Source organism: Trachurus trachurus (assembly GCF_905171665.1).
Source record: "Trachurus trachurus genome assembly, chromosome: 14".
Taxonomy (NCBI): Eukaryota; Metazoa; Chordata; class Actinopteri; order Carangiformes; family Carangidae; genus Trachurus; species Trachurus trachurus.
In genome coordinates, this window is record NC_139903.1 from 29,836,761 (window position 1) to 29,864,350 (window position 27,590).

The 27,590-nt window shown below is 43.7% G+C and overlaps 1 protein-coding gene across 1 annotated transcript in view; it reads right to left on the reverse strand.

The window, feature by feature from the left end:
• LOC310997446 (uncharacterized protein) overlaps positions 1–27,590 on the reverse strand; it is a 136,888-nt gene that overhangs the window by 9,723 nt on the left and 99,575 nt on the right. The window contains exons 11-12 of the mRNA XM_083987140.1: positions 25,050–25,223; positions 24,541–24,714 (exon numbers count right to left, since the gene is read on the reverse strand). Of these exons, the coding sequence (XP_083843266.1) occupies positions 24,541–24,714; positions 25,050–25,223 (348 nt within the window). The remainder of the gene's footprint in view (positions 1–24,540; positions 24,715–25,049; positions 25,224–27,590) is intronic.

The window sequence follows — 27,590 nt, forward strand, 5'->3', positions numbered from 1 at the left end:
CCTGATCTCAGGGACTGTTGGATCTCCTCTACTAGAGAACCATCATTCAGTTCATTCAGACAGTGGAACAGATTGATGCTTTTCTCTGGAGACAGGTTCTCATTTATCTTTTTCTTGATGTACTGGACTGTTTTCTGATTGGTCTGTGAGCTACTTCCTGTCTTTGTCAGCAGACCATATAGGAGAGTCTGATTGGTCTCCAGTAAAAGACCAAGGAGGAAGCGGAGGACCAAGTCCAGGTGTCCATTTGGACTCTGTAAGGTCGTGTCCACAGCACTCTGATAGAAGAGCTTTTGTTTTCCTTCAAATATTTTAGTCCACAAAGACTCTGAATGTTCTTCTGACAGCAGATTGACTCCATGTTTGATGAAGGTCAGATGGACATGAAGAGCAGCCAGAAACTCCTGAACACTCAGATGGACGAAGCAGAACACCTTGTCCTGGTACAGGCCTCTCTCCTCTTTAAAGATCTGTGTCAACACTCCTGAGTACACTGAGGCTGCTCTGATATCGATGCCACACTCTGTCAGGTCTGATTCATAGAATATCAGGTTTCCTTTCTGCAGCTGCTCAAAAGCCAGTTTTCCCAGAGACTCAATCATCTTCCTGCTCTCTGGACTCCAGTGTGGATCTGTCTCAGCTCCTCCATCATACTTGACCTTCTTGACTTTGGACTGAACCACCAGGAAGTGGATGTACATCTCAGTCAGGGTCTTGGGCAGCTCTCCTCCCTCTCTGGTCTTCAACACCTCCTCCAGAACTGTAGCAGTGATCCAGCAGAAGACTGGGATGTGGCACATGATGTGGAGGCTTCGTGATGTCTTGATGTGGGAGATAATCTTTCTGGCCTGCTCCTCATCTCTGAACCTCTTCCTGAAGTAATCCTCCTTCTGTGGGTCAGTGAATCCTCTGACCTCTGTCACCATGTCAACACACTCAGGAGGGATCTGATTGGCTGCTGCAGGTCGTGTGGTTATCCAGAGGCGAGCAGAGGGAAGCAGGTTCCCCCTGATGAGGTTGGTCAGCAGCACGTTGACTGAGGTGGACTCTGTCACATCAGTCAGGATCTCAGTGTTGTGGAAGTCCAGAGGAGGTCGACACTCATCCAGACCATCAAAGATGAAGACCACCTGGAACTGATCAAAGCTGCAGATTCCTGCTTCTTTGGTTTCAGTGAAGAAGTGATGAACAAGTTCCACCAAGCTCAACTTTTTCTCTTTCAGCACATTCAGCTCTCTGAAAGTGAAGGGAAATGTGAAGTGTATGTCCTGGTTGGTTTTGTCTTCAGCCCAGTCCAGAGTGAACTTCTGTGTTAAGACTGTTTTCCCAATGCCAGCCACTCCCTTTGTCATCACTGTTCTGATTGGTTCTTCTCTTCCAGGTGAGGCTTTAAAGATGTCTACATGTCTGATGGTTGTTTCTGGTCTGTCTGGTCTCCTGGATGCTGTTTCAATCTGTCTGACCTCATGTTCATCATTGACCTCTCCAGCCCCTCCCTCTGTGATGTAGAGCTCTGTGTAGATCTGATTCAGAAGAGTTGGGTTTCCTGCTTTAGAGATCCCCTCAAACACACACTGGAACTTCTCCTTCAGCTTAGATTTGAGTTTATGTTGACAAACTCCAGCATGACTTTCTAAATAGAGAACAAAATAAGATCAATAAATCAATAATGAAGTTAATATTTTAACATTTAACACCACTAACGAATGGCCATTATAACATATTTCCCTCTATCCCTTCAGAGAAATCCTCTTACTGATCTGCAGACAGTCAGCCAACTCTTCCTGTTTCATTCTCCTCAGGAAGTTCACTGTGATCTTAAGAAATGCCTCTCTGCTGCTCCTCCTCTGATCTTCATCCTTAACGTCCACCATCTCCTCATCCTTCCTCTGAGTCTCTAAGCATTCTGGGTAATCTGATGTCAGGAGCCTCTGGACTCTCTTCAGCTCGTTCTTCACAAAAGTGACAATGTTCTCCTCCAGCAGCTGGAACAGATGATAAACTCAACATTTCATTTAATCTGAAGACAACATGTGATTCATGTGTCAGTCTGAAGCTCTGTGGCTGTGGTTGATGGAGTTAACAGTAACAGTGTGATTGTACATGTACAGACCATAAATATGGAGTCCAGGTCTGGTTGATGCTGCTGTTCAGACTCATCACTGTGGACCTCTGAGATCTTCTTCTGAACTCTGTGGAGAAAACATGAACCGTGAGGAAAATGACAATCTGACACTAAATATGAAGGTGGCTGATTTTCAATTCCTCCACTGAGGATGGCAGGTGACTGGTAGACGACTCAGTCATGAGTCAAGAGCCAGAGACTGAGGATGGTTCACAGTTGTAAAATTAAGTGCCCACCATTTCAACCATATGAGTGTTATCATGTAGTTTTTTTTGTCTCAGAAAAACTTTTTTTGAAATTGGTTTATACAGTCTTTTCCAAGTATTTTTCTATTTCATAATTTGTAAAGTATTGAATATTACACCATGTTAGACCTTTGATTTCCATTAGTTGCCTTTTTCTGGTTCAATCATGACTACACTTAGGCAACAATGATTTTCTGACCAGGTAAGTTAAATTAACATTCATATAAAGACAGTTACTGTGTTGAATATTTAGTTTAAAAGAAGACTGTACATTTCATTTGAATATTTGATTTGAAGTGATAAGTATATAGAATGTAATTTCCAAGTAAAATGCCTTCTGTTGTATTAAACAAGGAGGACATAATGCTCTAGGAGTGACGGTGAACGTGTGAAGTGATGACATCAGTCAGTTTCTGTTGTTGTTAGCAACCATGCTGTGAACTCCCCAGTCTGCAGGAGATATTTGTTTTCTCTCTTCCATTCACTAAAGATGACGTCTGATTTTAAGTCCAGAGTCTTGTTAGTTTTAAAGTTGTGAGACGAAGCTGCAACAACTTGGCAAGAGCCTGACAACCGCTTGGCAATTTGGTTAGCACGTCCTTTATGGGTGAGTGAGTGCACATCCGTTACACCTGCTTTCAGTTCAGTCCTGAATGTTCTGTCTTTATCATTAGAATAAAAAGGTGTTCTGAGAACATATTATTTGACCTCTGTATTGTTGGAAGGGGGGGGGGGGGTTCAAGTGGGCCTTGGGTTGGAAAAGGTCAGGAACCGTCCACCGTCCACCTAAGGCCTCTTCCACCTTCATCACTGAACTCTCATCTATCTTAGCAGATCTATGTGCCATCACTCCAAATATCATTTTAACAGGGGACTTTAATATTCATGTTGACAATCCTAATGACATTTTTTCCATTGACTTTATCTCCACACTGGATAGTTTTAACCTCACACAGTATGTCACATTTCCAACACACAATAAGGGCCATATTTTAGATCTGATCTGCTGCTCTGGTATTGTCCCATTTAATATTTCCGGTACAGAACTCCCTTTGTCAGATCACAAATTCATAACTTTTGATGTCAACCTTCCTGTCTCCAAATTCCGTCAAGACCGTATCATGTCCTTCCGTAACATTAAGAACATCAACACCACAGAACTCAACAGTTTAATTTCTATGTCAATTTCTCATCCACACCCTCTCTCTGTTACTGAACTTGTCGACCACTACAACAGCACACTACTCACCGCACTGGACTCCCTGGCTCCAATAAAAACCCGCACAGTGACTTTCCCTAGGACTGCTCCATGGTTCACCTCAGATCTCCGCCAGCTTAAAACTCATGGCCGCCGCCTTGAGCGCCTTGCCAAGAAAACCGGACTCACTGTTCACCTTCAAATGTACTCGGACCATATCACCTCCTACAAGACTGCTCTAAATGCTGCCAAATCTGCCTTCTACTCCAACATCATCCACCGCGACGGAAACAACACCAGGACTCTTTTCTCCACAGTAAACAAACTTCTCAAGCCCAAAGAAACTGCCACACGCTTCACATCAGCCCCTCAGTGTCAGCAATTCTTGGACTTTATCAATCACAAAGTTTACTCCATACATCACCATCTCACCCCCTCCCTGCCTTCTCAGTCAAACACTCCTTGGCTCAATGCTACTGTCCGGCCCACCACTACCCTGTCTGCCTTCCATCTTCCGTCAAATCAACAGGTATCTCAACTAATCATGTCTTCCAGGTCTGCTACTTCTATACTCGATCCACTTCCTACCACATTGGTCAAGGTCTGTCTCCCCACACTCTCCTCACTCATCACGGAAATTGTGCACTCCTCCCTGTCAAATGGTATTGTTCCCTCCCTACTCAAAACCGCTTCAGTCACTCCCATATTAAAGAAACCTGGTTTAGACCCCACTGAATTCAATAACTATCGCCCTATATCAAACCTCCCATTCATCTCAAAAATCCTTGAACGTACAGTAGCCAGCCAACTCCAAGACCATCTATCAAACAATAACCTCTTTGAGCCTTTCCAGTCTGGTTTCCGTCCCAATCACAGCACAGAAACAGCTCTCATTCAAATTACAAACGACCTTCTTTTAGCAGCGGATTCTGGCCTACTCACCATCCTCATACTTTTAGACCTCAGTGCCGCCTTCGACACAATATCTCACACCATCCTCTTAGATCGTTTGGCCGGCACTGGGGTCTCTGGTATTCCTCTTCAGTGGTTCCATTCCTACCTGTCTGACCGTTCACAGTTTATTCAAGGAGTAAATTCCAGATCATCACCCTCACCACTCCCCCACGGTGTTCCTCAAGGTTCTGTCCTTGGTCCCCTACTTTTCATCATCTATATCCTCCCTCTTGGCAATATCTTCCGTCACTTTGGTATCCACTTTCACTGCTATGCTGACGACACCCAAATTTACATCACCACCAAACCGGACACTATATCACCACCTACTGCCCTTATCGACTGCCTGCAAACCATCACAAACTGGATGTCAAACAATAAGTTAAAACTCAACGGCAATAAAAGTGAAATTCTCCTCATCGGATCCAAATCATCACTCTCCAAATCACATCCCCCCAGTATTCTCATTGACGGCTGTCTGGTCTCCACTTCAACCGCAGTTAAAAGCCTTGGTGTTATTTTGGACAGTACCCTCTCATACACATCCCACATCAACAACATCTCACGCACAGCCTTTTTCCACCTCCGCAATATCTCCAGACTCCGCCCCTCCCTCACCCAGCACTCCACCGAAATCCTTGTAAATGCCCTGGTCACTTCCCGCTTGGATTATTGCAACTCCCTCCTCACCGGTCTACCACAGAAACTCATCCACCGCCTACAGACTATCCAGAACACCGCCGCCAGAATTATCACCCGTACCAAGTCCTCGGATCATATTACACCAGTCCTCATGCAACTTCACTGGCTCCCTGTTCATCAACGTATACATTACAAGCTCCTTCTGCTAACATTCAAAGCTCTCCATAACCAGGCCCCCCCATATCTCTCTAATTTGCTTCATCCTTATATCCCACCCCGTTCACTCCGTTCCTCATCCGCCGCCCTGCTTTCCACCCCCTCTTTCTCACTTACCACACTTGGTGCTCGGGCTTTTAGCTGTTCTGCACCTAGACTCTGGAATTCACTCCCACTACACATACGCACTCTGGACTCCATCGACACCTTCAAATCCCACCTCAAGACACACCTTTTTAAATTATCCTACTCCCTACAACACTCTGTCCCCTAACCATTTTATCCACCTTATCTATGTTTCTAGCCACACTGTATTTTCTTTGTATGTATTCATCTATGTGCTATTGTATTTATATCTGTTTTTGTTTCTTGTTTTTGTCTCATTTCTTACATGTAAGGTGACCTTGGGTTCTTGAAAGGCGCCAATAAATAAAATTTATTATTATTATTATTATTATTGGGTTGGAAAAGGTCAGGAACCGCTGACCTAGAGCATTGGAGATACAGCTGTTGTTCAGTCAATCATTCAGGGATTCACTGTTCACCTCACTGGTGTTAACAAGTCAGGTTTACCAGTCAAGTTTAAAGGGATAGTTCACCCAAAATTGACAATTCATTACAGTAAAAAGAAGTTGAGATATTTCATGGAATAGCTGACAGGTAGTTATTGATTTTTTTTCACTTTAAAGGGATAGTTCACCCAAAATTCAAATGTCACTCATTATCTACTCCCCCTCATGTCAACTAAGGGCTGGGATAAGTTCCCATGGCTTCTCTGAGTTACAGGGGGTCTTGGCGTAGCAGTGCATGTCCATATAACGGTTGCAAATGGATACCAACTGTCTTCGTAACAAAAAGACACACCAAAAAACATCCAAATACCTCCATGCTGCTCTTATGTAATGTCTGTCTTGTATTGATGCCCCTAAATGCAAAATTGTCCCGAAAAAAATTAAAGAAGTCTATTTTTCAAGCTTGTTTGTAGCGGAAGCTCCTCTTCCTGGTTCGTCAAATTTGGACGAACCAGGGTCCGTCCTGTTCCCAGTTCATCCAAATTTGACGAACCGGGAAGAGGAGCTTCAAGAAGCTTCCACTACAAAACAAGCTTGAAATATAGACTTATTTAATTTTTTTTTTTTGTAAGACGGACATTACATACGAGCAGCATGGAGGTATTTGGATGTTTTTTGGTGTGTCTTTTTGTTACGAAGACAGTTGGTATCCATTTGCAACCGTTATATGGACATGCACTGCTACGCCGAGACCCCCTGCAACTCAGAGAAGCCACGGATAACTCTGAAACTTCTCCCAGCCCTTAGTCGACATGAGGGTGAGTAGATAATGAGTGAAATTTCAATTTTGGGTGAACTATCCCTTTAAAGTCTGAATGTCTCTAATGTGGCTTCAGCTTTTTACAAGGTGTCACAAACAACTGTGGACTCAATGGAGCAGAATATCAGCAGCTACCTGAGCAGGTAGTTCAGTCCAACTACAGACTATGCAGCTCTGGACCAAGACAGGATTCTATCAGGATATAAAGTTTGCAGTTCTTACCTTCCATCAGCAGGTTGTCCCTCTTTAAAGACAATTGGGCGATACATAGACCCACCACTCTTCATGGACACACAGCTGGGTTCACGAGAGTCTGATCTCGGCATAGTCTCTAATGATCTTCTTATAGCTTCAGACAGAGGTCTCGTCTCTGTTCTTGTACTTTTGGACCTCAGTGCTGCATTCGACACCATCGACCACAGCATCCTGCTGCAGAGACTAGATCATGAAATTTGGATTAAAGGACCTGCCCTAAAATGGTTTAAGTCATACTTATCTGACAGGTTTCAATTTGTTAATGTTAATAACGACCACTCAGAGTATAGCAGAGTTACGTATGGTGTACCGCAGGGTTCAGTCTTAGGGCCAATCCTCTTCATTCTTTACATGCTCCCATTAGGTGGCATCATCCGGAAGCACTCAATCAATTTTCACTGTTATGCGGATGACATGCAACTCTACTTGTCCATTAAGCCAGATGACAGAAGCCGCCTCATCAATCTGCAAGACTGTCTGAAAGACATTAGATCCTGGATGTCCTCTAACTTCTTGCTACTGAATTCAGATAAAACTGAGGTCATTGTGTTTGGACCTAAACATCTCAGGGACACTTTCTCTAATAAGATCGCTACTCTAGATGGCATCACCCTGACCCCGAGTACAACTGCGAGGAACCATGGAGTCATTTTTGACCAGGACCTTTCCTTTAGCTCCCACATAAAACACGTGACTAGGACCGCCTTCTTCCATCTGTGCAGTATCACTAAGATTAGGAATATCCTCTCCTAGAGTGATGCTGAGAAACTGGTGCATGCATTTATCACTTCTAGGCTAGACTACTGCAACTCTCTCTTGTCAGGATGTCCGAAAAACTCTCTAAAGAGTCTCCAGCTGGTCCAGAATGCCGAAGGGAGGGTTTTGACAGGAGTTAGGAAGAGAGAGCACATCTCTCCCACCTTAGCTTCTCTCCACTGGCTTCCTGTATGATTTAGAATAGACTTCAAAATCCTTCTGCTGACTTATAAGGCTCTTAATGATGAAGCTCCAACCTATCTGAAAGAACTAATCATTCCTTACTGTCCTAACAGAGCACTCCGCTCCCAGAACGCAGGTCTGTTAGTGACTCCCAGTATCTCTAAAAACAGACTGGGAGGTAGAGCCTTCAGTTACCGGGCTCCTTTACTGTGGAACCAGCTCTCTCCATGGGTCAAAGAGGCAGACACTCTAACTACATTTAAGTCTAGACTTAAGACCTTCCTTTATGTCAGGGCTTTTAGTTAGGGCTGGTTCAGGTAGCTCTGAAACCATTTTATAGCTATGCTGCTATAGGCTTAGACTGCTGGGGGACACATCTGGTCACACAGAGCCCTCTCCTTTCCCCTCCTCTCCTCTCCTCTCCTCTCCTCTCCTCTCCTCTCCTCTCCTCTCCTCTCCTCTCCTCTCCTCCCCTCTCCACTCCTCTCCCTACCCCTCCTCTCCCCTCCTGTCCTCTCCTCAGTATATTTTTGAACTGTCATTTTCTGTTGTACTTTGGCCTTGGTGTCTCGCACTCTCTCTGTGTTTCCGCAGATCCACTGGAGCTCCATCTCTCTGTACCAGCCGCAGCCTGCAACGGGCTATACAAATAAAATTGCCTTGCCTTGCCTTGCCTTGCCTTGCTGCTGCATCCTGATACAAACAAACATGTGAAAATGATGTGAGGTTTCTTGGTCCTCAGGTCCAGGACAGCTTGATAATAATAAGGTTCCATTTTAAATTCTTACCTTCCATCAGCAGGTTGTCCTTCTTTAAAGACAATAGGACGATTCATAGAGTTGTCACTCTTCATGGACACACAGCTGGGCTCAGGAGAATCCCCCATGTCGGGGCTGGTTGGCACAAATGCGCAGTATGATTTTATTCATAAGTAAATTGATTTTAGAAAATAACTGTGTACATTGAAATGTGTTTAGTTAAAGCTGACACCTTAACCTTTCATTTGATGTTGGTTTGAATATTCTCACATACATGATGCCAGAGTGCTATGGCAAAGAGTGATAGTGTAACTCAGAGAAGGCACGGAGGACTCTGAAAATTCTCCCAGCCCTTAGTCGACATGAGGGTGAGTAGATAATGAGTGAAATTTGAATTTTGGGTGAACTATCCCTTTAAATTCTTACCTTCCATCAGCAGGTTGTCCTTCTTTAAAGACAATAGGCTCAACCATAGACCGGTCACTCTTCATGGACACACAGCTGGGTTCAGGAGAGTCTGATCTCTGCTGCTGCATCCTGATATGTAACAAGTGATGAATGAAATGTTGTAGTTTGACCAGAATAAAGATTCATTTTGAGCAGATCTGACCTCATCTTAGTTGATCAGTTGATGAATCAGTGGTTGGTTGTTCCTTCACTTAAACACTTCATACTTTAGTATTATCATTTCTAAGTTGTTGTTGAGTCGTTGATGTGACAGTGAGTGTGAATAATGATGGTGCAGTGATGCGAGTGCTGAGCTCTGACATGGAGAATAGTCATGGACAGTTAGAGATCCTCATCTCACCTCTGAGCTTTGCTCTGGCTCTCATGTTCCCTCCACAGAGTGGTTTTAGAGGGAGGGGCTCCCTCCTCTCTGTCCTCACACTGATTCATAGCAGAGCCCCCACCTTCACACAAACACAACAACAGGACTCATCACAACAGGACAAACATTACTTCTGATCACTGTCACTAATATGTCACTAATACACTGAGCTGGACACGTTGATCTATTCCAGACATCACAACAACCACAACTTTGATACTAAGTCATTTTTCCAATATTTAGAAATATGAATTAAAGCTGTTTTATACATAAACTATTTGAAGTGACAGAAAATATCAGATCAAAGTTGAACATCACCAGTTGAGTCAGGTTTTCCTCAGGGTCAGTCTCCAGGATGGTGCTGGTGCTTCCTGTTTCTTGGAGCTCAGGGCTGTCCCACTGTCAAAAACAAACAGAAAGATACTGTCAGAGCAGACATTTAGATTTGGACACACATCTTTGCAACAGCAACACACTGGGATATAATGTAACAGACAGAAAAAGAAGAGTTCTCTGTCCATTTGAATATTACAAGTAGTTTGTCAGTAAAACTCTTCCTCCAAGCCTCCTCCTCTTCCTCCAACATGCACATTGACCTCAGTCTCTGTCCTGTTACTGAGTCCAACCATGACAGGAACATTTCTCTGTCAACCTCAACACATCACCTGATTGGACTAAACAACTGCAACATCACATCACACTATTTGAAACACATGTGTCAACAACAACATGAGCCAAAAAAACCAACAACAACAACATGAGCCCAGCAGTCTGACATCACTGAACCTCTACAGACTTTTTCTTTTCAACAAACTTTATTATCATATTTGAAACATTATACATAAATGACATCATAGGCTACTGTCATGAAACAACACTAAAGTACAGAGAGTGTGTAATACATACAGCAGAGATTGACAAAAATAAATAAATGAAATAATAAATAAATAAATCAGAAAAATCTGATAAAAATACAATGTATCCAGATGCGTAAGGATAATTATGAACAATAAAGAGCCAGAAAATAAATATGCAAAAATTGAAAAAAACAAAAACAAACGAAAAAAACAGAGATTTTGTAATATGGACCATCATATTTTCCATAAGACTGGATGTCTTCAAAGCTTTCTTGTTATTACATAATTTTACAGAAAAAGACATAAAAAGATTGAACTTCCACATAAAATAAAGTTTCATTTGGCATAGCCTGGAGAAATCTGGCTTTGTGAAATTTACCCAGCAGACACAGCAATTTTATTACGTTATTAACTTCCTTATTTTTACATTCAACATTTAAGAATGAGACCATACTTTCAGTAATAGTGATCAAAACTTTATGAGATTCCCAAATCAATAAAGACATTTGAGTCCAAAAACAAGTAGCATAGGGACATCCATAAAACTAATTAGAGAAGGACACAACCTCTTTTTTGCAGAAGGTGCATAAAGGGGACACATCAGGTCTAAATCTGTTAATGAATTCATTACTCTGCAGCGCCCTCTACTGTTTAACTGACACTTTCCTGTTGGAGCTCGCTCAACAACTCGTTCAACAGGAAATATGTGGACAACACTTGTTGTTTTCATTGCGCAGGAAGCGAGTGTGTGTCTATCAATCAAACTCAACTACGTCATCAGTAGAAAGTGACGACAGCTGATATCAAAACACTTTGACAAGAGCTTCTTTGTTTCTCTGAACTTCCACACATCCACAACAAGCTTTAAGCCAACACAAAGTTACACTTGTTACCTGGAAGTTTCTCTGGTGCTCCTCTCGCCTCCGTCTCTGTCACTGCGCGCGCCTCACGGAAGTGTCAGGTGAGTCGTTACTGTGGGCGTGGCCAGGTGAGCAGGACTCTGTGACGGAGCTGCTCACAGATGGAACCTGATACATGAAGGTCAGAAAACATGTAGCAGGACGTCACTAAGACCCAAACAGCAGAGACCAATCAAGTGAGAGGAATTGGAGGAGGGACTGATTGGCAGCAGGTGTGACTGCAGCAGCCACTCTACTAATCCTTTGTGAACAACAGGGCTGTGACTTTTAACATTGTTTTATACTCATGTTAGTCTTTTCATTGTTAGGGTATGGTTGACCCTGAGGTATTTGTATTTTAATGATTTTAATTGTGGATCTGCTAAATTTTACTTTCAGGTTTGACTGCCAGAACAGAGGTTTGTAAAACATACAGCATTTAAACCTCTTGTGTCCAAAAAGTAAACTAACAGTGCTTTTTGTCTGTTTTTAGGCAAAGCACTGACTGTCTTTTATTTTATTTTAGTATTATATTTAGTTTTATTGATTTAATTGTTTTTATTGTTTGATATAGGAGTGAAATTGTTTTAACACTCTGTCTCCTTTTGTCTCTAGTGCTGCGGCTGGCGAGCTCCTCCATTCACCGGTGTGGTTGATGCTGGGAGTTCACTTTAGATGGTGATAAGGTTTGTGGTTGCACATCGTTATTAATGTGGTGTTTTATTTGAAGTGTGTTGGGTTTATATTTCTTTTGGATACTTAGTATACTCCTAGTGTCCTAGCAATGAGTGGTTGGTGTCCCAGCTGTAGTATGACTCTGTCCTCTTGTCTCTTCTTGCCTGTGTTCTTAGAGTTTTAGTTTTGATCAAATAAATGGCATGTGTGATCCACACAGACTGTTGTGGCCTCTTCATTGAAGCCCCTGTGTACTCTGTACATTCTTGAAGGTTACAATTGCAACGATGATAAGGAGGATGTTACAGAGTATTTGAACTAACTAGAAGATCAAATGTCTGAGTGGAAAAAATACAAGTTGAATGTTGCTGCCTGTCCTGTAGAAAATATAAAGGTGTTGATGTGCAACTTGTTCCAGCTGAGGTCTCTGACTGTAGCTGACCTCAGGCTGGTTGTTTCTGAGCTCATCTTGCACAGAGAAACATATTCTGACATGTTTTCACTCTACACCTCACAACAGCACAGAATCCTCCAGTCTGCCCTCAGCAGCACAGGATGGTTGCTTTTGATTCCACCTCATGCAGACACTCACATCCTGACGTGTCTTCACCGTACGTCACTGTACGCTTCAGAGTCTGTGTTTCTGCACTCATCACTACACAGTGGTGTGTAGTGGGTCTGAAATAGCCACATATAGTTTATTATGTTTTGCAGAAAGCATTACCTCTTTCCACCAGTAGAGGGTGCTCTAACACCAGTGGGTCCAGCAAACAGTCTCTGCTTTGATGCTTTTTTGTGTTTCTGCACTCATCACCACACAGTGGTGCTTCCAGCAGATACACACATTTTGGAGCATTTTCATCACACACTGTTTCAGTGATAAATAACACATCAGAAACATCTGCACTCCAATGATCAAATGGTCCATTTTGTGTAGAGGAGCACATTGTCACCAGTTTTCATCATCCACTGTGCCAGTGATGAAGAGCAGGGTAGAATGTGTGTTTCTGCAGCTGCATCAACACAACGGTGTACTTTGGCCTGATCTCAGGTGGAGGAGAGCATGTTGACATGTTTCCACCACACACCGTGTCAGTGATGAAGAACAGACCAGAGTCTGTTGTCTCTGCTCTCATCAACTCTCAACTTACCTCAACCAGAGAGAAAGATTCAACTCAGATGAACAGAACGGTCAACTTTGACCAGGGGCCTGTTGTTCGAAACCTAGATAAGGGATTAAGCCGGGATATGTTGGTTATCCTGGCCTAATTTAGCCTCAAGTCGGTTGTTCGAAAGCTGGATACCTTTATCCTGGTCAAGTTACTATGGCAATTTATTCTCTGCAGCTAGCCTGCTCCAGACCAGGCTAACAGCCAGGCTTAGTTGATTCTGTTGTCTTTATCTGTGAAGTCAGCAGCCACTCTGATCAGAAATCACTGTGTTTCATACGTTCTTATGTACATATTGGCCTGAATTATAAACAAATAAAATGCATTAACAATAATCAAAAAACATGAAACATTTACAATATTTATTAGGCTTTTTTTTCCATAATTAGGCCTTCAAAATTATTTTCATAAAATATGTTACGATTATATTGGCCTAAATATTGGTTGAGGTAAGAAAATAAGAATAAAATTGAGTGAGTGTGAGCACCTTCCAAATAATTTATAGACCTCGTCATCATTGTTATCGGCAATTTATTGAAGCACCAAACAGCATAATGTTGTAATATTTAATTAATTTTCACCTGTTGCACATTTGGCCATGTGCTGTAAACTTTACTTCAGATTTGTGCAATTAATCATCTTCCACTGCTCATCATTAAGGCAAAGTGCACAACTGTTAATTTGTGAAAGGAACTTGAGTTGTGATTATAATTTTGGATTATTAAATTAGTCCGCAGTTGTCCGCTGTGCTCTCTCTGAGCTTTACGACAGCAGCGGTGCTTTTTTTTTTTTTTTAAGAGAGGTGTGTCCCCTGACATCAGCATTAAGATCCGCTGTTGATTGGAGGAAAGTGGCCACACCTGTCCTCTCATCAGTGAATCTGTGATCAATCTCTGTGGTCTACTGACGAGAGAATTAGTTACACCTGGCTTGACAAAGCTGCTCCTCCTCAGCCTGGCTCGGCGTTCCAACAACCAACTAAGCCAGGATGGACTGATGAGACTTTGTCCAACCTGGCTTTTCCACTTATCCTGGATATCTTTATTCTACTTTCGAACAACAGGCCCCTGATCTGCAGTTAAAAAACAACAACACTCCATCTCCATCTTCCATCTCACTGATCCTCAGAAACTGCTGTGACTGTGGAGAAGAGTCAGTGTGCAGCATTAACTGTCCAACATGGTGACAAACAGTTGGGAGTGATTTCATCTGTAAAAGTATCTCAGCTGATGAGTTCATCTACCAGACTCATCCTTCCAAACATGATGCAGCTTCTTTCCTCCATGTGCTCATGAGCTCAGTTGAATAGGATTATTTTTATGACTTATATTTGTGACAAGATGGAGGGGAGGGGGAGAAGTTACATCCTTTCATGTATTTTTTATTGAAATAATCAAGACATTCCCATTAAAGACATAGCAATCTAGATTGACACGTGTGAAAGATCATCTCAAACATACAATGCAGGCACAAAAGAACGATGAATGATATACAAACTAAACAATTACAGTCAGCCTCCTTACATCAGTGTCCATAACTTCACTTTGCCATATAATGTGAGATCCCTCAGTCTCCATAAACTCAGTAATAAAAGAATAAAACCCCAATAAGCAGAGATTCAGAGATTTGTCTTTTCAGATTTTGCATCAGATTGAAAACAGTGGATTTGGTCCAGTGGTTGCATTACAACAATCAATCAATCAGCACTAAAATGGGTTGTGTTCAAATATTGATGATGACAGTGATGTTATCAGACTGATCAATATTTAGTGTGTGAGTCTGAGACACATCTGCTTCACAGTACAGAGTGTGTGTGATGGTGACCAGAGTCAACTTTGACTTCAGCAGCTGACCTGGAGTCAGCAGAGTTTCTGTCCTCAGGAGAGACAGTGAGACCTACAGAGGACACAGAGACACTGAGGAACCAGACCAGATCCAGAACCCAGGATACAGAGGTTCAGTGAATGTGGTGTTGAAGGTGTGGAGGTGGATCAGTGAGTCAGAGGAGACACTGTAGAAGGACAGAGTGCCAGCAGGACAGTCCACATACACTGCTGCTCTGTGAGAGACATGGGAGGAGGAGACGACTGTTTCTCTGTTGTTGTGACAGACAAAGTAACGACCAACAACATCACTGCAGAACAGACTCCAGGACTGATCATTTCCTCCAAACCAACAGTCTTTACTGCCTCCTTTCCTTCTGATTCCTCTGTAACTCACTGACATATGAACCCGTCCTCTCCACTCGACCTCCCAGTAACAGCGACCAGTCAGACCAGTTCTACACAGCAGCTGAAGCCAGTAGTCAAATCTGTCTGGATGATCAGGATATAACTGATCCTCTGTCACACATGTCACCTTCCTGTTGTTGTCAGACAGTTTGAGGTGTGTGTTCACTGTGTTCATGTCCAGTTCCAGTTCACAGGCGTCTGATGGAGAGAACAAGACACAACACAGCTGCAGTTTATCATCTGTTCATTTATCAACAACTTCACTGACAATTCATCAAAGTCAAACATTCAAACTGACATTTGATAGGATTTTATACTGTGAATAAAGTTTCACTACATTTCAATGAAAATCCAACAATCCAGTTGTAACAACATCAACAGTTAGTGAAGATGAGAGTCAAGATGTCAACAATGTTGTGCTTTTCTTCTGGTGTGGACCTGAGGATGAGGCTGATGGAGATCCACACAAAGTTCACACCTCTGACATCACGTCAAACAAGTTTCACAACAGTCTGGATGGTTTGGTCCAAAAGCTCCAAAAAGCTCAACTCAGTGTTGATGAATCTCCAGTCAGAGGACTGAGGCTCCACTGACTGGTTTGAAGCTGCTTTTCACTGACCAGGGATCAGATGCACAAAGAAATGATGTGTACACCCTCTACATATCAATACTTGTGTGTGCTCAGCATCTGTCCAATAGTCGGTGAAAAGCAGCAAAAAACAAGAGCATTGTTACCATGGAGCCACATCCACAAAGTTTCTACTGACCTCAGAGCAGCTGCATCACAACCACTCAGCATGTGGCTGTTTCTAGTAACTTTAAAACATCCACACACTCTGTTTATACAAACACCAGTTTATATGTTCAACACTGAGTGTGTCTGCTGTTTGTACAGATGTGTCACACATCTGGCCCCAGGTCTGCCACTCAGGGAGGAACTGGAAGGTAAATCCACCTCAGATCACTTGAATCATCTTTTCATCATCTTTGTCACATTAATTATAGCCTCTTGTGTTTAGGCTTTCTGTTGGCTCCACTCTTAATAACATGGATTTATTTGTTTTATTGGATGTTCAGTTTGTTGTTTGTTTATTTGAAATGGATTGTGTAGTGGCAAACGTAGATTTAATTCCAAAACCACTCGATTTATTAGCAGTAGTCTGGTACAGCTGGCTCGACTCGTATGTTACTGTCTTGTGTTCCTTAACTACTCACAAACCACCGGAGAGTCAGGTCGTAGTTTCGTTGTTTTATTTCTCGTTGCAGAATCCAGGCATTTCCATTAATACACACCATTCCAAGCTTCTCTTGGCTTTCACAACGGTCCACAACAGTAACATCTGAAATTGACGGTCAAAAAACCTTTTTTCCCTGTACCTATTACTCTGCTAATCCACGTCTTGTACTTTTCACAAGTTCTTCAAAACAAAACAATGCGCATGCGCATGCATGAGCAGCGCCTACTTCAGGTGCTGTGGTAAATTTTACCTCTATGCAATAAAAGGCAGTAATGTGATAACACAACCAAACTAATATAAAACACGCTATAATCTACAGTAAAACTCTCAACTTTCTTTAACATAATATTGGCTCCTACAGATTGAATTCTAACATCTTTCCAGCCACACTGACAAAAACAAAAGCTGAATCCTGAATGAAACTCTGGAGAAATTAGACTTTGTGTGTCTGGAAAATGTCAAAATCTAGTGTAACATGTGCAGCTGTGTTCTCATGAATCAAACTTCAAACACACTCACACTTCCTCAGACCAGGTCTCAGTCTCTGAGGTCCACAATGGTCCACCCTGGAGGAGGAAACAAAGTCAGGATCTGTAAAGTAGTGAAAGGTCCACACGATACTTATGAATTGATAAACTTTACTACTGGCTCTGAACACAGTCACACATGAGCACAAGCACACAGAACACTCGTACTGTATCAGCCGGACAGGTAAGGGGAAGTAGCAACATACTGAGCGGGAGTCTGAAGTAAATAAAACGATTTACGGCAGCCTTTGCAACAGTTGTGACTACTGTCGTAACAGCCATTCAACTATAAGAGTCCTTATATGACATCTTCCTTTTTTTTTTTACTTTTGTTTTCTTTCTTTACCTCCTGTAAACAAAACAAAATTACTCTGTGAAAGACATGCAACTCCTATCAATGTCAGTAACAACATGAAATGTAAACATCAATATCAACAGTGCAAATTAATACATTCACTTCTATTTCACTTCTCAAACAACCAGTGAGAATCACTTTTTTTAAATTTTTTTTTAGATCTGTTTAGGGCAGCGTTCTTCGTACACCCTTACAGATTTAATCTGTCCACAGGTTTGCTCAGCCTGCCACACCGTGTGAACAACTGTCCATCTTGTGTGTGAGGTGGCCAGACACTGGTAGCCGGAGTAGCAGTGGCAGTAGCAACAGCCGGGTCAGACTGCTGCACAGCAACCTCAGGCTGTAGTCTTTGTGGTGCTGGAGGTGGCGTATCTCCAGCCGACGCAGGGATACTCTGCAGGTGACGACGGTTGCGTCTCAAGGTTACACCCTGCTGCGTCTCGATGACATAAGATCTTGAGGTAGTACTGTCGCTAGCAACGACAGCAGGTGTTCCCCAAGAGCCCTGATGATCCAGCTTGGTGATGACAGGATCACCAGGTTTCAGCAATGGCAGGGGTTTTGCTCCGTGACGTAGGTTGAAGTAGAACGCTTGTTTCCGTTTCTCCTCTTCATCCTTGCGCCTGACGGCTTTAGGATTGGGCCATCTGGGTTGGAGGTTGGTCTCAAGTGTAGGAAGAGTTGTTTTAATCTTTCTCCCCATCAGCAGTTCGGCGGGGCTGACACCTGTGGTTGTGCAGGGAGTAGATCGGTAACACATGAGAGCAAGCAGAGGGTCTTTCTGTTTTAGAATCCTCTTTGCGATTTGTACTCCTCTCTCTGCATGTCCATTCCCTTGGGGATGATGTGGACTTGAAGTAATGTGTTGGAAGTCATATTCTCTAGCGAACTCCTGGAACTCCACACATGCGAACTGGGGTCCGTTGTCCGAAATGACCTGGTCCGGGCAACCAAAACGCGCAAACAGCGCCTTTAACTTCAGCCCCACTTGTGAGGCCGTGGTTGTCGGCATGTGGAGGATCTCGAGGAACCTAGAAATATAGTCTGATACTACTAGGTAAGAGTGTTTGTTATGGTCGCACAGGTCAATAGCGAGTCTTTTCCAGGGCCTGTCAGGTAGAGGGGTTGAGATGAGGGGCTCTTTACGCTGTGTGTGTTTCATCTCACGGCAGACCAGACAAGTCTCTACTTTCTGCTTTATGTCAGATGAGATGCCAGGCCACCACACGGATGTATTAGCCCGCTCTCTGCATTTAGTCAGACCCTGATGTCCATCATGGATCCGATCTAGTATGTCTGCTCTCAAAGGGGGTGGGATTAACATGCGACAGCCTCTTGTGACAATCCCATTGTACTCTGACTCTGTTCACTTTTAATAGGGTGGTACTCTCTGATGGTTAAAGGAACATTTCCTACATAATCTGGCCAACCAGATTTAATGTACTGCAGCACCGTCTGTAAGTTACTGTCAACTGCTGTGGCCGCCCGTATGGCCTCCAGCCTGTGTGGTGTAGCTGGCATGCAGCTAACAACGGCTGCAATGTAACACTCTACATCTGAATGAGTGTCACTCTCCTCTGTCGTGCACTGTAGCGGACTGCGTGAGAGGGTCGGTTTGAATCTCATTAGTCTCATCAGGAGTCTCTGACATCGTATGGGGACATTGTCCAGATCCTTTTTATTCATCAGTGGCACTAAGGGTTTGTGGTCAGTGACCAACTTAAAGTTCTCAAGGCCAACAAGGTACTTTTCGAACCTCTCGCATGCCCAGACGCTGGCCAGACATTCTTTTTCTATCTGGGCATATCTGGTTTCCGCGTCGGACAGGCGGCGTGAACAGTAGGCGACAGGTTTCCAGTCCCCATCATGTTGCTGGAGCAGCACACCGCCGATGCCATAGCTGCTGGCATCTGCAGAAACTAGGGGTGCACCGATTATTCGGTAACCGAATATATTCGGCCGAATATTGCAAAAAAAGCAACATTCGGCCTTCGGTGGAATGAGCGCAAAGCAAGGCCGAATATAAAAAAAAAAAAAAAAGTCTGATAAATACGCGATCGCGCGACGATGGAAACGGCAGCTTAAACCCCATGGAGCTTTATTAGTAGGTGACTCCTACTGCTGGAAAAACAACAGCAACAAGAGCAGTGGGGTGCAACGGTGCACAGAGACCGCGCGCACCGTTGCACGTCGCTCCAAGAGCCCGGTGCCGGTGCGTCCTGTCTGCGGCGGAGACACGGCCACTGAGAGGACTGAGTGAGGGGACCGTTCCTGTAGGAACGCGCCTTTTAATTAATCATTTAAAAACCAAACAACAACATGCTGAGTAGGCTACGAAAGGGAGAGACGGCTGCAGCAGTTAAAACGAAAGTTCCTCGTCCCAGCATGTCGCCAACTCCGTCCGTGGCCGACGTCTTTTAAAACAGAGTTTCCCAACCTTGGGGTCGGGACCCCACGTGGGGTCGCCTGAAATTCAAATGAGGTCGCCTGAAATGTCTAGCAGCCTAATTGATGAATTAAAAAAAAATCTGACCAAGAAAGGTTAGGAACCACTGTTTTAAAAGACACTTGGGTTTTTTTGATGAGCAACGGCAACTGGAATATTCAAAAACTGTCAGAATAGTCAATAAACATTTACTTTCTTTGAAAATTAAGTTAAAACAAATATTTTATTTAAAAACTTTATAACCACTTTCAGTATTCGGTATTATTCGGTTATTCGGCCAAGCGTTTTGATTTTATTCGGTATTCGGCTTCGGCCAAAAAAATGCCATTCGGTGCACCCCTAGCAGAAACAGTGGTAGGTCGGTTCACATCATAGAACTTCAGTACCGGAGACGTGGACAGGATGTCCTTGACACGCTGGAACGCATCCTGTTGGGGGTGGTCCCATGTCCATGCAGTCTTAGACCTCAATAGTTCATAAATTGGTTGGGCCACGGTTGACAGATGGGGAATATATTTTCCCAGGTACGTGAACATCCCTAGGACGCGTTTCAAATCCTGGACGTTCTGTGGTTGTGGAAGCTCCCGGATTGCTTTTACTTTGTCTGGGTCTGGCGTCACTCCCGTCTTGTCAATCACCTGGCCAAGGAAGTGAAGCTGGTTCTGTCTGAACACACACTTGTCTCTGTTCAACTTTAAGCCAGTGGACTCTATTCTCTCCAGTACCTTCTTTAAGCGCAGGTCATGCTGTTCTGCAGTGCTGCCATACACAAGTATATCGTCCATGTATACAGCTACTCCTTCCAGACCGTTGAGGGTCTCTGTCATTTTTCGCTGAAAAATCTCTGGAGCGCTCGTGATGCCAAACGGGAGACGTTTGAATGAGTATCTCCCGAAGGGTGTAATGAACGTGGTTAACTTGCTGCTTTCGGGATGAAGAGGTATCTGCCAAAACCCAGAGGCAGCATCCAGTGATGTAAACATGGTGGCGCCGCTCAACTCTGCAGTTATTTCCTCAGCAGTTGGAAGGACATATCTCTCTCTCTTTACAGCCTCGTTTAACCGTTTCAGATCCACACAGATGCGTATCCTGCCATTTCGCCTTGGAACTGGCACCATGGGTGCGCACCAGTCCGTGGGCTCTGTCACTTTCTCAATTACACCGTTCTCCTCCATGCGCTGTATTTCCTCTTTTACTTTCTGGATGAGAGGCAAGGGGACTCTCCGCGCCGTGTGCACTGCGTATGGCTCAGCGTTCTCTTTTAACTGTATTTTAAGGCTTTTATTTTTTAGGCTCTGTCTGGAGAGTCCCGTGCTCACCGAATGCGTTGTGCACTTCCTCAATGCGTTTAACTAGTCCCATTGCACATGCTGTGTCTCTGCCTAGCAGATTGCTTGCAGTCTGGCTATGTATGACGTACACCGGGAATGAGTAGTGTTTCTCTTTATATTTTGCACTAGCCTGAAACTTCCCCATGCAATTTAGCTGACCACCCGGGCTGTTCATTGGTGGAATGTTTGACTGCACCAGTACTTGTTCAGGGACTAACATGTTGAATGTATCTTCCTCCATAATGTTTAGATCCGCCCCTGTATCAATTTTAAATTTAACTGGTGTTGCACCTATGACAACCTGTACAGTCCACTGATCAATATCTCTGTTAGAATCTGTGACTGCCCCTAGGAAGTATGGTGTCTGTGAAACAGTCTCTGCCTCTGTTACCTCTCTGACTGATTTACTGTGGCACATCCTTTCCCAATGACCCACCTTTTTGCATTTGTTGCAGGCAGATTTCTTAGCTGGACACTTATCCTGGTCTCTGTGTTTTATTTTTCCACATCTTCCACACTTTGATTCTGTTTGTTCCCCACCTTCCTTCTTTTTATTTTGCCATTGTTGTTTTCCTCTGTATGTATTTAGCGCGTGCAATTTCCTGCACCGCAGCGCATGCCGCCCCCTGCTGGTGCACTTGCATAGCCACCTCTTCGGACTGGCGCACGGTCTGGATAGTTTGGGGTAACGTAAGATTTGCCTCCAACTGCAGTTTACGGGACAGATCTTTATCATTTATTCCCACAACTATGCGATCTCTGATGTGCTCTTCTCTGTGTGTTCCAAAGTCACAATGTTCAGATAGGTCATAAAGAGCTCTGATAAACATTTCAGCTTTCTCACCGGGCCGCTGTATTCTCTGGTGAAAACAGGCGCGCTCGTGAATTACATTCCTCTTGGGGTAGAAGTATTCGTTATATTTCCCTAACACGACGTCAAATTTCTTTTGATCATCCTCCGCCCCAAAAGAGAATGCCTTGAAAATGTTTTCAGCTTCCGGACCCATGGCGTATATTAGAGAACTGACTTGGACCTCACCGTCCTCTTTGTTCAGTTTTGTAGCCACACGAAAGCGCTGGAACCGCTGCTTCCAATCTCCCAATTCCGTCGGGCGGTCAAACGGGAAGCTCTCCGGGGGGTTAAACTTTGCCATCTTCCTGAAGCCGTGCGTCCGTCACAAGCTTCTGACACCATGTAAAGTAGTGAAAGGTCCACACGATACTTATGAATTGATAAACTTTACTACTGGCTCTGAACACAGTCACACATGAGCACAAGCACACAGAACACTCGTACTGTATCAGCCGGACAGGTAAGGGGAAGTAGCAACATACTGAGCGGGAGTCTGAAGTAAACAAAACGATTTACGGCAGCCTTTGCAACAGTTGTGACTACTGTCGTAACAGCCATTCAACTATAAAAGTCCTTATATGACTAGGGATGGGTATTGATAAGAATTTAGCGATTCCGATTCCATTATCGATATTGCTTATCAATTTGATTCCTTATCGATTCTCTTATCGATTCTCATTGGGTGAGGGAATAAAAGAGAAATGGGTTTGTTTGCATTAATGCAGTGGTCCCCAACCTTTTTTGGCTCATGACCCCTTTTGACATCACAAATTTCTGGTGACCCTCATTCAAGATGAGCAAGCTCAGATATTTGTATATGCTGCATTTTATTTGATCTTGATTTATATTCAAGAAAGTGGGATGTATAAAGAATATAGTTGTTTAAGATTGTGAAAAATAATTAGTTTATTTAAAAAAAAATGTAATCAATTACTAGACATTTAAGGCGATCCCATTTGAATTCCAGGCGACCCCACCTGGGGTCCCAACCCCAAGGTTGAAAACACTGCATTAATGGCTCTAACATTAAAAAAGTAGCCAGGACCGACCTGCCTGGACAGGTTAACACTATAGACCACTGTGCTCACAGGAGGAATTTAACAATGTTTCCATTACATGGTTTTTATGCATCTGTATCTTCTCACTAGTTATTGTTTTCATAACGTTCGTTTTTATGCGGAGTGAGTGAGCGAGCGAGCGAAAGACAGAGAGCGCGCGAGAGAAAAGACACAGGGCGCAGCTACCGTTTCACGTGGCTACGACGAAACCTGAAAGGAAGTGGTTATAATAAAGAGAGAAAAACACAAAGAATAGACATGTAGCCTGTTCAGGAGACGTTGTCCTGTCCTCTCGACGTGAGGGAGGGAGGACCGGAGGGTGGCTCACAGGTTTAGTGATGAGGAAACGTCACTGTCAGCTGCATCTGTCTGCAGCTCTGCTCCACGCAGACACGCCACTAACTTTATTTTGTGAGAACAAACGGTGACATGTGGATATAAACACAAAGCACCCCCATTTATAATGATGATTGGTTTTAACGTAACGTCACGTAATTAATCAATTAATGCGCGACTTTCTGAACCATACGGAATCGATAAGGGAATCGTTAAAGCAGACACGCACACGATTCCAAGAATTGATCCAAGCTGGAACCGGTTCCGAAGAGGAACCGGTTTTCGATACCCATCCCTATATATGACAGGATCAACTTCAACCACCATGAAACATGAAGCAGAGTTCCTCAGTTAGTCAGAGAGACAGAGACTCAGGGCCTGTCCCATTTCTCCACACTTGGTTACACACACACTTTGGTGACGTTTTACTATGTGGAACGTACATTTGCTTATAGTGTGCAGGCATGTATTAAGTGGACAAGCACGTGGGGATATTTAAAAGCAGTTGGGACATACTTGACAAGTGCTGCCTTGTGTCTGAGTGCCATTGTTCACACTGGAGCACCTGACACCGTTTCTCCACATGAGAAAATATAATGTTCATAGTTTGCAAAATCTATTGAATGTTAGAATGTTAGAGTGAGGATTTTTTAAATTATATGGTGTGTTTGAAGGTGACATGTCAAAGCTTTGAGTGGAGTCTATCAGGCAAGTCAAGGCAAGGCAATTTTATTTGTATATCCTATTTTTTACAAACAGTTTGTCTCAAAGGGCTCATAATTATAAGAAGTCAAGGCGTTGTGGCTTGTGGCTCCCAATAACATGAGACTTCACCAGCTGGTGTATTGTGGGATTTATACTTGACCAAATACCGCTCTAGAGCGGTCTTACCATGAGTGTGGGTAAAGTGCAGATCAGGCTCACTGTACTTTTGGCCATTGAAGAAATGCGACACACTTGTGCACTTACATAAGCACATGAACAAGTGTCAAGTGTGTCAGTGTGATCAAATGTGCATAATGGGACAGGGCCACAGTGTGAGAGCTGCTGTTGTCTGTCCATGTGTCCATACCTGAGAGTGTCCAGTCTCCAGTGTGGATCCTCCAGTCCAGCAGACAGCAGCTTCACTCCTGAGTCTCCTGGATGATTGTAGCTCAGGTCCAGCTCTCTCAGATGGGAGGGGTTGGAGCTCAGAGCTGAGGCCAGAGAACAACAGCCTTCCTCTGAGACCAGACAGTAGGACAGACTGAACAAAAAACACAGTAACAAGTTTGTACTTGGACACTAGTAGAGCTCTGAAGGTGTGTCTTGTACTGGTTGATGTCAGTGAGAAGATTGAATCTATCTACTGTTGTTGAAACTGAAACTGAGTCTGACTTTATTCATCACCAGAATGTTTTATTAAAGTCAAAGTGCTGTTACTGAAACTCTATTACAATTAATCCAATTATTCAGAAAAGAGGACATAACTCAGACAAGTGAGCAGAAATGATCAACAAGATACGAAGATGTATCTATATTTCAGCAGGTACAAGTATTGATGAGCTTCGTGAATCAAAGCCTTGACAAAAATCACACTACCTGAGAGTTTCCAGTTTACAGTGAAGACTCTCCAGTCCAACAGACAACAGCTTCACTCCTGAATCCTGCAGCTCGTTGTTACTCAGGTCCAGTTCTCTCAGACTAGAGGACTGGGAGCTGAGGACTGAGGACAGAGTTTTGCAGCTTCTCTCTGAGAGGTTACAGTCACTCAGTCTGAAAAGTAAATGACAAAACAAAAGGAACCAGTTACAAAATGTATTTCTGTCAGGACCACTATGTCAAAATAATATTTATTTACTTGCACAAGTTTTATTTGGCGGTATGGTACTGTTCTGGGACCCCCTGCTCTTCCACGCGCTTGCGTGGAAAGCCTGAGGCAGGAAGAGCACCTTCCTGCCCTTCATGAGCCATCATGAACGGCATAAGCAGGGAGCGCAGCAGCAAAGAAAACCCAGACAGAGCAGAGCAACCAACATGAATACAATGACAGGAGGAGCTGGGGTGGAGGTGGGTTGCAAAAAAGTCAGCAGAGGAAGCAGCAGCAGCAAGGGAGGTGACGTCGGGCTAGAGCAGTTTAAATAGCGCGCTCTGAATGCAATTCCCCAATAGGAAGCAGCAACGGGGAGTCAGCTGAGCCATCAGCTGATCTGCACCGGTGATGACAGCTAGTTAGTTAGTTAGTTAATTTATTGACACAAATCATTAAAAACATAACGTTTGGGTCCAACGATAAACAATAAACAATATACAATAAACGATAAACAATAAACAGCACAACACATACACACACACACAAAAAGGAAAAGAATAAAAAGAAAAAGAGGGAATGACACTTAATATGCCCTCCCATCTCCCATCTATTTTTCTAACATTGTCAAACAAGCCTGTAACATAGTTAAAATCTTTTTATCAGTGTTTGTGAAAAGAGAGTTCAGCTACACACAGCAACACTGTGCTGATTAAGAGCTTGACATCATGGCCTGCCAGATGGCCTGCCAGAACTAACGCTACGCTTGATTTTGTGTTTTATTTTAACCTGTTAATCCAGATGGATATATGTCACATACAGAGCTTTGTTGGAGGCTTTGACCACTGGCAGCAGCCTTAGAAGAGCCTCCTCTGAAGCAGAGTATTTCTTCAGGTCAAACACATCCAGATCTTTTTCTGATGACAGTAAGATGAAGACCAGAGCTGACCATTGAGCAGGAGACAGTTTATCTGTGGAGAGACGTCCTGATCTCAGGGACTGTTGGATCTCCTCCACTAGAGAACCATCATTCAGTTCATTCAGACAGTGGAACAGGTTGATGCTTTTCTCTGGAGACAGGTTCTTATTTATCTTTTTCTTGATGTACTGGACTGTTTTCTGATTGGTCTGTGAGCTACTTACTGTCTTTGTCATCAGACCTTGTAGGAGAGTTTGGTTGGTCTCCAGTGAAAGACCAAGGAGGAAGCGGAGGACCAAGTCCAGGTGTCCATTTGGACTCTGTAAGGTCTTGTCCACAGCACTCTGGTAGAAATGTGTTGATTTTCCAACTAATAATTTCATCCACTTGGAGCTTGATTGTTCTTCTGACAGCAGATTGACTCCATATGTGATGAAGGTCAGATGGATATGAAGAGCAGCCAGAAACTCCTGAACACTCAGATGGACGAAGCAGAACACCTTGTCCTGGTACAGGCCTCTCTCCTCTTTAAAGATCTGTGTCAACACTCCTGAGTACACTGAGGCTGCTCTGATATCGATGCCACACTCTGTCAGGTCTGATTCATAGAAGATCAGGTTTCCTTTCTGCAGCTGCTCAAAAGCCAGTTTTCCAAGAGACTCAATCATCTTCCTGCTCTCTGGACTCCAGTGTGGATCTATCTCAGCTCCTCCATCATACTTGACCTTCTTGACTTTGGACTGAACCACCAGGAAGTGGATGTACATCTCAGTCAGGGTCTTGGGCAGCTCTCCTCCCTCTCTGGTCTTCAACACCTCCTCCAGAACTGTAGCAGTGATCCAGCAGAAGACTGGGATGTGGCACATGATGTGGAGGCTTTGTGATGTCTTGATGTGAGAGATGATCTTTCTGGCCTGCTCCTCATCTCTGAACCTCTTCCTGAAGTACTCCTCCTTCTGTGGGTCAGTGAACCCTCTGACCTCTGTCACCATGTCAACACACTCAGGAGGGATCTGATTGGCTGCTGCAGGTCGTGTGGTTATCCAGAGGCGAGCAGAGGGAAGCAGTTTCCCCCTGATGAGGTTGGTCAGCAGCACGTTGACTGAGGTGGACTCTGTCACATCAGTCAGGATCTCAGTGTTGTGGAAGTCCAGAGGAGGTCGACACTCATCCAGACCATCAAAGATGAAGACCACCTGGAACTGATCAAAGCTGCAGATTCCTGCTTCTTTGCTTTCAGTGAAGAAGTGATGAACAAGTTCCACCAAGCTCAATTTTTTCTCTTTCAGCACATTCAGCTCTCTGAAAGTGAAGGGAAATGTGAAGTGTATTTCCTGGTTGTCTTTGTCTTCAGCCCAGTCCAGAGTGAACTTCTGTGTTAAGACTGTTTTCCCAATGCCAGCCACTCCCTTTG